This window comes from Zootoca vivipara, chromosome 3, assembly GCF_963506605.1.
Source record: "Zootoca vivipara chromosome 3, rZooViv1.1, whole genome shotgun sequence".
Taxonomy (NCBI): domain Eukaryota; kingdom Metazoa; phylum Chordata; class Lepidosauria; order Squamata; family Lacertidae; genus Zootoca; species Zootoca vivipara.
Genome location: NC_083278.1, coordinates 9006002 through 9018752, shown reverse-complemented (window position 1 = coordinate 9018752; position 12751 = coordinate 9006002). Strand labels below are relative to the sequence as shown.

Below are 12751 nucleotides of genomic sequence, written 5' to 3'. Positions count from 1 at the left end.
AATTTCAATATAATATTTTTAAAACAAATTACAAAGCAGATTTTAAAGGACGAGGCTGCAGAAACGTCCAGGTGGCTTTTTGCAAGATTTGCAAAAGGAGAAGCAACACAACTTGGCAACTGACTTGACTTGTTTTTAATAATTACCCCCCCCTTACCCTTCCTCAAAGATTACAAGGTAAAAACAAGCCGGCATATACATGATCAGCAGGATGGCAGCTTCGTGGATGAGTGGAGAGTTCAACCCTGGTCTCACAGGTCCTACTCTAGGGGAAATACAGTACAGTACTCACTTTGTAGGCGCGCCAACAGCTTCCTATAGGACGCTAGAAAGAACAGGCAGCTCTGGCCCCGCCCCTCTCGTGTTCTGATGCGACTGGGCGGAGGGGGCGGGTGAAGAAGTCTCGCGAGGGCTCCTGCCGCTGAAGCTCCCGTGATTCACGTTCGGCGCCGCTGCGTGATTGGCCAGAGGGGGGGAAGCGCGCGCACTTCCAACGGCCGAGAAGGAGCTCACGAGGGGGGGGGGGACAAAATGGCGTCGTGCGTGGCCTTCCAGCAGCTGCGAGACTTGATAGAGACGCAGGAGGCTTTGCTGGAGAGGCTGAGGCGGCAGGTGGGGCTGGAGGCGCCCGGTGCGGCCGCCCCATCTCTTCTCCCTTCAATAGAGGGTTGTGGGAAGTGACGTGCTGGTTCCCTTCGGTTGTCGCCGACCACATGGGCAGCAGTCCGTGGGAAACGTTGGCAAAAAACCTCGCGGATGGGAGCTTCTGCAGGCCCACCCCCCTCTGTGCCTACCCAAGACTCAGCGCTCACAAATCCCATTATTATTATTATTATTATTATTATTATTATTATTATTATTATCATTAATTTAGACACTGAGCAAGAACACTGCCATTGCTGCCCGTCCTACTTCTCGCCATTGACTGCAAAGCATGGTGGTTTCATGCTGAATACCAGTTTCTGGGAGTGCGGACAATGGAGGATTGTTTACTTCGTGCCCTGTCTGCTGGAAACAGGATTCTGGATTAGATGGGAGTTTTAGTCTGATCCAGCAGAACATGTGGATTAAATGTAGTGTGTGTGTGTGTGTGTGTGTGTGTGTGTGTGTGTGTGTGTGTGTGTGTATCTCCAGATATAACCTCCAGCCTCAAAGTGTACCTTTAAAAAAGTTTAAAAGACCAGTTGCTGGAGGGCAGGGATGACCATGTGGGTTTTCTAGAGCCATATGGCTGGCTGCTGTTGAAAACCTGATGGAAGGCTAAATGGACATTTAGTCTAATCCTGCAGGGATTTTAATTATTCAATTTGTGCCTTCATGGCTGTGAAATGGAAGCAATTGCCTCCAAGAACACAATGAGATTTTATATCTGGTTTTAATTAAGGTGGTTGCCAAATTAAGATTTCAGCAGAGACCCTCAACATGATGTAGCATCTAAAATAAAGCATACCAGTCATATGTGTGTAGTGCTTGTTGTGGGAACCTCAAAGTAAATACTGCAATGTGCTCTATGTAAGGCTGCCCTTAGGCCTAGTCTAGAAGCTCCAGCTAGGGCAAACTGCTGTGGTTAGACTGCTGCTGCGGTTAGATGGCCAGCAGCATGTGATACTGCTGTTAAAACTTCTACACTGGCTGCCCATATGCTACTGGAGCAGGTTAAGGATTTTGGATTGATATACAGAGCTCTGAACAACTTGGATCCAGGACTGCCTGAGCCATTATAAACCTAGCCTTGCCCAGGTACCAAGAACACCCCTACAGGAGCTGAGCATTCAGTGTTGCTGGTACCATTCTGTGGAACACTCTTCAAGCAAAGATTTGACAGGCACCCTCACTTTTAAAGGCTTTTCTATGCCAACAAGCCTATGCAGTTGATTAAAAATTATGATACTGCATGAGTGGCTGACATATAAGTACGTTTGTAAAGAAAGTTGTTGTTAGTCGTTACAGTCATGTAAAATGAGTAGAAGCTGTTATGCAATAGCCATCAAACAGAGTGAGCTTAGGTAGATACAGATATGCCTATAGAAGTGAAGGCTTGGAGAAACAAAAAATTGAAACCATGCCCCCCAACCGTTTTTCTGTTTGTTGTTGTTGTTGCTTTGCTTCCAAAATGGGGAGGGACGGAAAAATAGGGTGGGGTGGGTTTTCCACAATTTTCTCTTTTTTCTGCATGCTTTCACATCTAGATATGCCTAAACCCACTGCAATCAGTAGACATAGATTGACCTAACTCAGCATAGGATCAGACTACAAAAATAACTAATATACATTCAGCATTTTTTCCTAATCGTAAGTCTCTTATACAAACAACTAATCTATAAAATGTAACATTCTTTTAACAGATAGCAATGCAGAAAGAAAACTCTGTAAGCAAGGTGGAATATGAGGCTATTATAAGGAAACTGCAGGTATGTGGCCTTCATTTAATAATTTATTTATGATATTTGTACTCTTCTTTTGTTAAACATAATCAAGGCAGCAGTAGAGATTGCACATTCTCAAAGATTTGTGCAAGTTCCCATGTAGACTCATGTCTTGCTACAATGTCAATTTTTAATATCGGAAGTTAGTATCTGAATACTTGAGAGTGAGGGGACTCGAGCGGTGCTGTGGTCTAAGCCACTGAGCCTCTTGGGCTTGCTGATCGGAGGGTCAGCGGTTTGAATCAGCGCAATGGGGTGAGCTTCCATTGCTCTGTCCCAGCTTCTGCCAACCAAGAAGTTCAAAAACATACCAGTGCTAGTAGATGAATAGACAGTGCTGTGGTGGGAAGGTAAATTGCGTTTCCATGTGCTCTGGCACTCATCACGGTGTGCTGTTGCGCCAGAAGCGGTTTAGTCATGCTAGCCACATAACCCGGAAAGCTGTCTGGACAAACACCAGCTCCCTCGGCCTAAAGCGAGATGAGCACCGCACCCCATAGTCAAAGTTTGACTGGACTTAAACAGCCAGGGGTCCTTTACTTTACTTTACACCAAAGTTGTGGCATATTTTCTTTGCCTACTGATGCAGTTGAATACTTCCTTTTTTATAATGTTGGTTTATCTGTTAAGCAATCTAATAACTTGGGTTTTTCAACTGTATTCTAATTTACAGAAGGAAGAGGAAGAACATGCAAAGACAAAGAGTAATCTAGCTATGGAATCCGAACAGCTGGAATTTGCCCTTGGGGAGATTGATGTTCTGTCAAAGCAACTTGAGAGGGAGAAACAAGCTTTTGACACTGCGTATGCTTGTAGATTGGTGTGGGAATCTCTGTGAAGAGAACAGGCTCAAGTTTTGTTGTCTAAGAAGGGGAGTTGGTGACATGATAGTTACAGTCTCCCAGAAGACCACTGGCTAGCCAGTTCCCAAGGGACCAGCAGCTGCCTCTCCCCCAACCTCTGAACAGCCACGCACGTGCAAGAAAGGAACAGTAGCGGCTCTGGAGAAAGGCAGCTGTATCTCTTTCTACTCTTGACCACTTCGGGCAGTTCAGAGGCTGGAAGGAACGAGAAATCTGTATCCTAGCACCTGTTTTAACAACTGACCAGCTGCTCCCTGAGTCTTCATTCTCCATTATAAGAAGGTGCTAAGATTTAGCAACTGCTGGATAAGACCAGCGTATACAGCAGCAGGCTACATGAGCCAGTAGCCTGACTGAGCTGGAAGTAGGGTTAGTATTGTTAGGCATGCCAGAATTTTCCAAGCTAAGAGGCTTGTTTGCTGCAATGCTAAGCATGTTTTCTCGCAATTGTGCCCTCGTAAACATGCTTAGAATTGCAGTCATACAGCGTGCCAGCCCTACAGCAGTGTCCTCTACCATGATGTTTTGTTTCATTCCCGTTTTTTATTTCCGCCACCCAGCCCATCAGCATTCTGTGCTCACACTGAGAATATTCAAAATAAAAAAAATTCCTTCCAGCAGCACCTTAGAGACCAACTAAGTTTGTCATTGGTATGAGCTTTCATGTGCATGCACACTTCTTCAGAATATTCAGTCCACATTGTACTGTTTGGGGGTTTCCCCCTTAGGGCTGGCTATCTATCTATTTTTACTTCTGTAAATGTTGGTACTCCCTCGAGCCTCTTGTGTGTTATTGTCAGGGAGTTGTTGCGGCTACTCCTGAGTAAAGACGCTCCAGTCCGTTGTGTCTTTAAAGGTTTTATTGTGCATACTATTTACAGTGCAGAGATAGCAGAAAACATGACCTCCTAGTCACTCTCAGAACCCAGCAATGGTGTCCGTCGGCTTCGGGGCCAGCATAATAACCTGGGCACCCCGAAACGCCAACCCTCCACCCTGCATTTGGGTGCCGGAAGGAGCGGTGCCCCTTCTTCCCTTTGCCAGCTAGAGCAGTGCCTGGGCTCAGACGCCTCCCTGAGCCGTCCCTCCTCCACTTGTTGGTCAGAGTGGTGCAGGGACTCTGATGCCTCACTGAGCCCTTCCTCCACCGTCTGTTCCCCAGAGCGTTGCCAGGGCTCTGATGCCTCACTGAGCCGCCCTCCATTCCGCTTCCCCCTGACCCGCTGCTAGCGCTGTTGCTGGGCGAAGTGCTGGTCAGGATGATGGGGGGCAGGCTCCCTGTAGGGAGTCCCCCTGACAGTTATGTATGAGATATTTTGGTTATACTGTACAAGGAATGGATCCACACTTTTGAGAATGAGTTCAGTACTGTATAAGATAAAGCTTAGATCCTGTGAAGTGGTGTATGTGGATCTTTTCAAGTCACTGCAACAACATAACAGAAACTTAAAGGGGATCAGTGTAACATACACGTTTAAATCTGTAGCCTAACTAGCATTGTTCTACAGATCAGTCAGCTCCATAATTACAAAGGTCAAGTTTCCAAAGGTGCATAAGGGACATGTATGACTTGCTTCTGATCATCTTATCTGACAGTTAACATTTGAACTACTTATTCCAGCTGTGTTTGACGGTATTGGCATGTGTGACTATAATAGTTTTCCTTCTGTTGTAGACTTTCTCGGGTAAAAAGCAAAGTGCAGAAGGAATCAATCCAAAAAGACAAGCTGTTGAGCAAATGCGCTGGTAAATTCACTAGATTATTTTATTGTCTCAGACTGAGGATTACTTGAGAAATTAACCCTTTTAGGCACTTTAAAGGATGAAAGTCTGAAAGCCTAATTCCTCAAGTAAAAGTGTATACTTAAAAATGTTGGCAACCAGGCACTTGAAAACAGGTACCATGTATGTGTGTATGTATGTATGTATGGCTGCAGCTCCCTATCGTCCTGCACTCGGGGGCATAGACACATTTTCCTCCACTTTCTCTGCACCTTGTGTATTCTGTCAATGTCATGGGCCCTTCAGTAGGTCTGGATCTGGTTAGTGCAGGCATTCCCAAAATTCGGCCCTCCAGATGTTTTGGACTACAATTCCCATCTTCCCCGACCACTGTTCCTGTTAGCTAGGGATCATGGGAGTTGTAGGCCAAAACCTCTGGAGGGCCGCAGTTTGGGGATGCCTGGGTTAGTGCCTAGATAGGTGACTACCCTGCAGACACTTACACTGCCTTGGGTTTCATGCTGGAAGAAAGGCAGGATATAAATGTAAGAAAATAAATAAATATGTCTATTTTTTTTATCCTGGGCACAGAATTCGGTTTCTAGAGCATGTAGTACTTATAGCACTACCTATTTGGGTTGATTATAACCAAACCAGGGTAATACAGTTTGAAACTTTACTGGGAATTCTGTGTACATAACTATGTTTTGTGCCCTTTTGATATTTAGAAAGCAAAAGCACAAATCAGTGATTTCAAATTCCCCCTACAGAAATTGAGACCCATATTCAAAAACAGGAGGACGTTCTGAACTACAAAGAAAATGAGATCAAGGAGCTGCAGAACTTCATCAACAACCAGAAGCAAACATTAAAGTAAGTATTTCAGGCTGGGATGTCTTTAACGGGAGTCAAATCTATATTTTTTATCTAAGACACTTTTAGTAGATTCTTTGAAAATACGTAGGTAACTGAGTTAACTATTTCCCTTTTATTACTACTACTACTATTATTAAATTTATATATCTCCCTTCAAGAGATCCCAGGGCGGTTCACAGAATACAATACAACACAAGTAAATAATTAAAAGAAAACAAAACAAAACCCTCCTTCCCACAGATACATTTGAAAGCTGAAGGATCTAAGTATTTCTTTTCATTTTTAATCACAATTTTCCTCCACCTGACGCTTCCTCAGATCTCAGGGTGTGGTGTGAAATAGAGAATACTGCTTACTGAGACATTTACACCCTTCCTTTGGAATCACTGTCTAAATAGATACTTTTACATTTATCCTCAAACTTGTTTCGTACTATCAGGTGGCGTCCCCTCCTGTTTTCTGTTTGTGTGCATGCTTTCCTCCATTGCTTCTTCAAAGACAAAGGTCCAGTTTGGATATCAGGATAAACTTCAAAGCAGAAGCTTTCACATCCATTAAAAAAAAATTAATGGCAGTTTAGCATCATGTCTGAACTCTAAGCTGTGGTTAGTTTTAATTTATGGATTGTAGAACTAAACCAACTTCATATACCAGCTTTGTTGGTTTTCTCCCCTGGGGTATTTTCCTGCTTTCTTAACTGTTCCATCCTTTCTGGGTTGCTGTGCTGCTAGTGGTTGCTTAGTACTGTAACTGTGGTAAATGCTGATACTAGAAATGAGTGGTCTCCTGTTTGATAGGCATGTGTTTCTAATGGAGTAGGTGGAAGCAGTAACTCATTTGAAGATCCCTTGGCAAAGAATGGGTGGTATCCAGCTAAGTTTTACTCAGATTCATTGAAATTAATGAACATTAATCCATCAGTCCATTAATTTCAGTGGGTCTACTATAAATAAATTTCATGGAATACCAACCAATGAAATTTATCATACGAAGTCCAACATTCTGTTTTTCTTTATCAATTGGTTTTATATTGAAAGGAATATTCAGGAGTCGCCACACACATAATAGTCTTATATTTATTTTTCTGGTATTTCACATGTGCCACAGATCAGTAAGTACTTACAGTAGATGTCTATTTTCACAAAGAAAATTGCAAATGTTCTTACAATGCGCTTTCTGGTTTTTGTTGTTGTTTTGTTTGTTGTTGTTGTTTGGCAGAAAACAAGCATCTGAATTCAAGATACAAAAACAACAGGAAAGTTACATAGCAAAAGTGCTTGGGAGAAAGAACAAGAAGGATTTGAAATAACCATAGAAGCATTCCCTTAAGTCACTTGATTCTAATCTTGTCTTTCATGTATTGAAATAAAAAATGAACTTCTAAGTTTTTCCACCAAGAAATTACTCTGCCTGTAATTTAAGTGAGATATTCAGCTCTAAATGCCAACTTTCCCTACTTCATTCTGTCCAGTGGGACCAATGTTGGATGTATTAATTATTGTACATGTTTAGGTGGACAAAGACTACTGCATTGGATTCTGTATATTTAAGCATAAGGCACAATCTTTTCCACCTGGATATGAAAGGCAGTCAAGACCCCAGTGATCTTTAAAGCATCTGGGGGTTTTAATGAAATCACTACTACATAGTGTAGTAATTCAATAACTATGTATTTAGGGTACTTTAATACGTTGTTCCTGGTGTGGGTGGGACTATGAGGTTACCATTGCAACCCTGTACATGTCTACTCAGAAGTAGGTCACACTTAGATTCAAAAGATGCGTAGGCAAGTGAGTAAAGAATTGCAGGAGCTCATTGCTAAACTAGCACATGCCATTCAAGGCTGTCCATCATTTTCCCTCTTTAGCTGTTAACAGAAGTGAAAGAAACATTTTCAAAGGGAAGTGGCATCAAATGGAAGAGAAAAAAAATAGCTTCAAACAGTTAAAAGGCTGCCACGTGGTATATCTTCTCAAAGCCACACTCTTCTTTCCCAGCCCTTGTTTTAATTTAAGATGAGGCTACAGAGGGGGAATCTGCAGATGCAGCTGGAATCTTACACCTTAGCTGCAAAGATTCCTCCCAAAAGTGGGTCTTGAATTCAGCGCTGAATTCGCAGCAAGGATTGGATGGGAGCTCTAGCCAGTGGAACCAGGAGTAAATTAGGACCCCTATTGCACCTGATGGGGCCAGAGGTGACCCACGTCTGTGCTGGTTACTCATTGGTGAGGGAAAGACTCTGTGTACATGCTCCAGGGCATTTGTATCACATATTCCAGGATTGTGCTGCAGGCAGCAATCCTTAACACCATTGCTAGGAAATAAGCCTTATTGAACTCTCTGGAACTTCTGAGTTCCATGCATAAGATTGCACCAATCTTTATAGCTTCACTTTGGCCCTTTTTTCATGATCTTTTAAAAACACAGTTGTCAGTTCTTTTATTCCCTTAAACTGGTGCTTTTTTTTGTAAAGAACATTTATTTTCCAAACACTAAAGTACAATACAGTACAATGTTTTGTACCTGGGATTATGCACTGCAAATTCTAGGACAGGCACCCCCAAACTCGGCCCTCCAGATGTTTTGGGACTACAATTCCCATCATCCCTGACCACTTGGTCCTGTTAGCTAGGGATGATGGGAGTTGTAGTCCCAAAACATCTGGAGGGCCGAGTTTGGGGGTGCCTGCTCTAGGATTGTATATCATTTGCTGTTGCCCTTGTAAACTTCACCTGTTTATGTGGGTGTTGTGGGAACCAACTATTGTTCTCTGTGATAGTTACAGGTAGGTAGCCGTGTTGGTCTGAGTCGAAGCAAAATAAAAATAAAATTCCTTCAGTAGCACCTTAAAGACCAACTAAGTTTATATTTTGGTATGAACTTTCGTGTGCATGCACACTTCTTCAGATACACCTCTGTTCTCTGTGATGTTAGTGATAAGGTAAACTTTTTAATTTGAAAACTCTACTATGACACTTAGTGCGGTGTGTGTACTTGTATAGCAAATTCTTACCTTTCCAAAAGCAATATAAATACCCACTTATCTTCTCTGAAGTACACTGACTGGATTTCTTGTTTTTCTCCAACCCTACAACAGAAGATTAAAAAAGAATAGAAGAGATAGAAAATAGATGAAGTACTGAATTGTATTAGTCCTTCCTTAGCCTGCTAACCACATGTACTTGTAAGTTTCAGGATACATTCAAAAACATTTGCAGTGCTTGAAGACATTCTCATGTAGTCTAAGTTGAGCAGGAACCGCCAACCTTCTGATCGGCTCTGTGGATTAGTAACATCATAATAATAAATGTTACTGAAGGGCAATTCCCTAAGGCATGTAATTGAAGCCTCAGTAGTTTGTCCTTTTCGTTTCTGTTTAGCAGTCGGAGCAGAGCTCCTTACTACTGATTTGGCCCCAAAATAATCTTCAGTTTTAATTTTTGTTTACTGTTTGCTTCTGTAGAAAAAACAATAGATTGCAGGGGAGCCCATGCAAAAGCAAGACTACCACATCCTAATTCATAGTGTGGTGGGTGGGATTTCATGTGATGGCATTGGTCAGGTGTTGACAGTACTATGTTGTAAAGGATAACGTGATTGAGGTAACACTTTATTCATATGGGGAATACAGTAGCAGCTATGCTGGGCTATGTGTAAAAAAACAGACATCTAGCCAGACACAAAAATTTAGGATCATTAATCTGTTAATTACTTGCAAGAAAGCAGGGTTTTCCCCCCCCCCCAGCTGTGGACTGAGCTCATCAGTTGCTTTAAGGCTGGGCAGCACTGGCTTTTATTTAAGTAGTACCACCATTTCACACATACAAAGTGTATCACAAACAGTACCCTGTTAATTTTCTGGTTCTGGTGGGGTTAGCTTGCCTATAGCTCCTGGATTTCCTATTTCTAACGTCCCGTATATTTGCAGAGAAACAAAAAGTTTGGTTACGAATGCCTGGTTACTTTTTAACACAGCCTTTGCATTGGTTATGGCCCCATACCTGGTGAGGCTATAAGAGTCAACAAATTCTCTTAGAAGTTGGGTAAATTCCAAACGGGAATGAACTACAGCTGCTGGGTTCAGCCTCCGCTGGCTGATGTCCTAGGCCTAGTGAATGCCTGGCATCTGGCACGGACTCCATCTGGAATGCCTACTGTAACGGGGAATCGACCCTCACAATTCATTTGGGTCTTGTACACTTGCACCTATACGAATATCTGTGGGACTTTTCACATCGTACTGTTTTTGAGCCCAGCTTTTGGCAACGTGCCTTGAACAATACAGGCACAAGGCTGTCGGCATCCGTCTGTCTCGGGAGACAACGGAGGAGTGCGCCTTTGGGGCTGAAGTCAAGCTTTTGGAAGGTTGCAGCGCCAGCTGTGGCTGTAGAGACCGATACAGGAGAGACATGGGCGGATGGAGGCATTCAGTTTTGCTGCTACAGGTGCACCATGGCGTTCCTTCTTTCTGCATTCCTTCCAGCAGTCATTTCTCCTCTGGCCACTGCTGTGGATACACGACCTGACTGTCCTATCTCCAGGCACTGCGATCGCCTACAAGGCATAGCTGTCAAGTTCTCCCTTTTTTTAAAGGGAAATTTCCTTATGCTGAATAGGCTTCCTCGTGAGAAAAGGGAAAACTTGACAGCTGTGCTACAAGGGATTCCCACATGGGGTTGATGCTGCCAGCATTCAGACACCTTTGTAACAAATAAATAGATCATGTTTTGCTTTCAGTTTAAAGGGTTAATTGCCACGCCACTTTTTCTGATTTATTTATTATTTTAAATTCCCAAGACTTTAAATTTAGCTCCATTGGTGAACCGATCTGACCTAGCGTATCCAGTAGCTTACAGTCTTGGCATGCCTCCAGTGGATTAACACCTCCTGCTGTTACTTTGCGGATCTTTTTCAATAAATAAATTGGTTTACTGTATTACTGTAGTTTTCAGCAATATATGTATATTTTTGATCTATCTGTAATGTATTTGTTTGTGCTCCAGTTAAAGAATGATTTTCTTTTGAACAGAAAAAAAGGCAGGGGACTTTATTTATTTGACTTTTTTATTTTGTGGATGTAGAATCTGGAAGGTTATTTTAGACTCTTAGAATCCAAACACAGCTCATAGCTAAGAATTAAAACAGGTTTGGCACCCTCTTTGGGAACAGACAGATTGGATCCGTCTACTGCGAATCGGCCAGCTCAGTCTGTGTTAGATATACTTCAGCTACCTTGGCAACATTTCGGTTTTGTGATGATGTTTGTGGAGTTGGATCGATAAAGCCTTCTGACATTTAGACACTGAAATATTCACAAGAACTCACGTTGCACTAATAGTAGGAGTGCTTCCAATGGTAATTTTAACCTTAATTTAGCAGCTGCTTGTCAATAAAGAGGTTTTGTTGCTGGTGCTGTTTGGAGTAAACTTCAACGCTCGGGAGTCATTTCAGTTGGCCCTGAAATAACTAGGTGCTTGACGTGCATAGCACGAGCTACTTAAGACAATGGGAAATGAAAAATTGAATGATGCAAGGAAAGCATCTTTTTAAAGAGTGTTTAGTGGAGCTTACTTGGGCTCATGGGACTTGCTAGGGCTGGTGGAAGTTGTAATTCCGCAACATCTGGATGGACAAAGGTTCCCCACTCCTTTATATAATGAGATTATGGATGTCTCCAGAACTGAGTTCTGCATTCATTTGGGGCTGAGGGCCTTTGAAACCTTGTCATTTAGATCCATTTCACACACACACACACACACACACACACACACACACCAATTTAAAGTAAATCTAAATGTTTGGGCTGCAATGCAGTTTGATTTAACAGAGCAAGATATGCAATGATAGAACAGGAGAATGAGGCAGTTCACAAAAATAAGTTTCTGTGGGGCAAAAGTCAAATTCAGTTCTTACACCACAGCAGTACTCTCACTCCTTATGAAATGTGCAAAGATTATTCTCTAGGGAGAGGCTTTCCAGCTCCGATATCTACCAGCTGATGTAGTGGCAGCTAGCGAGGGCCAGGGGGCTGGCGGGGGAGGAAGGCAAATAAGCTGAACATATCAATGGAAGTCATGAAAGCAGAGAGATAAAGAGCCACCTGATATTCAAGCACAGCAGTTGACCTCAGAAATACACGTTTTAGGTGCCCAGATATTTTCCCAACGGGACCTGCATGACTTGCAGGCAGTGGTTACTCAGAGCACCCATTTATTTCAACACAATCTGCTGCCATGCAAGTATGTTTAGGGTTGTAGCCTGTGCATTAAAAAAAAAATACCCCAAGGGTGCATACCCACAGAGCATCAGAGCTGTTTAGGGAAGCTTGTAATGTTTAACAGACCATTGTATTTTAATATTTTGTTGGAAGCCGCCCAGAGTGGCTGGGGAAACCCAGACAGGTGGGTGGGGTATAAATATTATTATTATTATTATTATTGTTGTTGTTGTTGTTGTTGTTATTGTTATTATTATTATTATTATTAGTTAAGTCCTCCAATCAGCTTTGTGAGGAGGCATGCTGAGCTCACTCTTCTGAGCAGAGATCTGGTGGTAAGTACTTTTCTGTGGCTTGAAATTGAGCCCTCATCAGGCGAGGAAAGCTATAAATCAGTTATAAGAGATTGTGCATGATGTGAACTAGCTACTCCTCGCCAAAAAGCTGTACTCTTGCAAAAATATAGAAGTTTGGAAGAAGACGGAATACGACCCGAGACACCCAAGATGGCGCTGGTTTGTGTCGGACTGTTGACGCGGCAAGAAAGGCACTCCAGATCAAGAGAGATTTATGGGGAGGTTGGAATGGATAAAAAAACCCACACAGGAAGAATGGATTGTGTTAAATCTTGTTTGATGCTTATCTCA

At 42.6% G+C, this 12751-nt stretch overlaps 1 protein-coding gene across 1 annotated transcript; it reads left to right on the top strand.

Annotated features, from left to right (window-relative positions):
• The first annotated feature begins 476 nt into the window (after positions 1-476).
• Positions 477-7220, top strand: SPATA24 (spermatogenesis associated 24). Its single transcript, XM_035110195.2, has 6 exons — positions 477-612; positions 2346-2411; positions 3100-3230; positions 4965-5035; positions 5782-5884; positions 7106-7220. Exons 1-6 carry the CDS (start codon positions 532-534, stop codon positions 7194-7196), a joined length of 543 nt encoding a protein of 180 aa, XP_034966086.1. The 5' UTR covers positions 477-531; the 3' UTR covers positions 7197-7220.
• The last annotated feature ends 5531 nt before the right edge of the window (positions 7221-12751 follow it).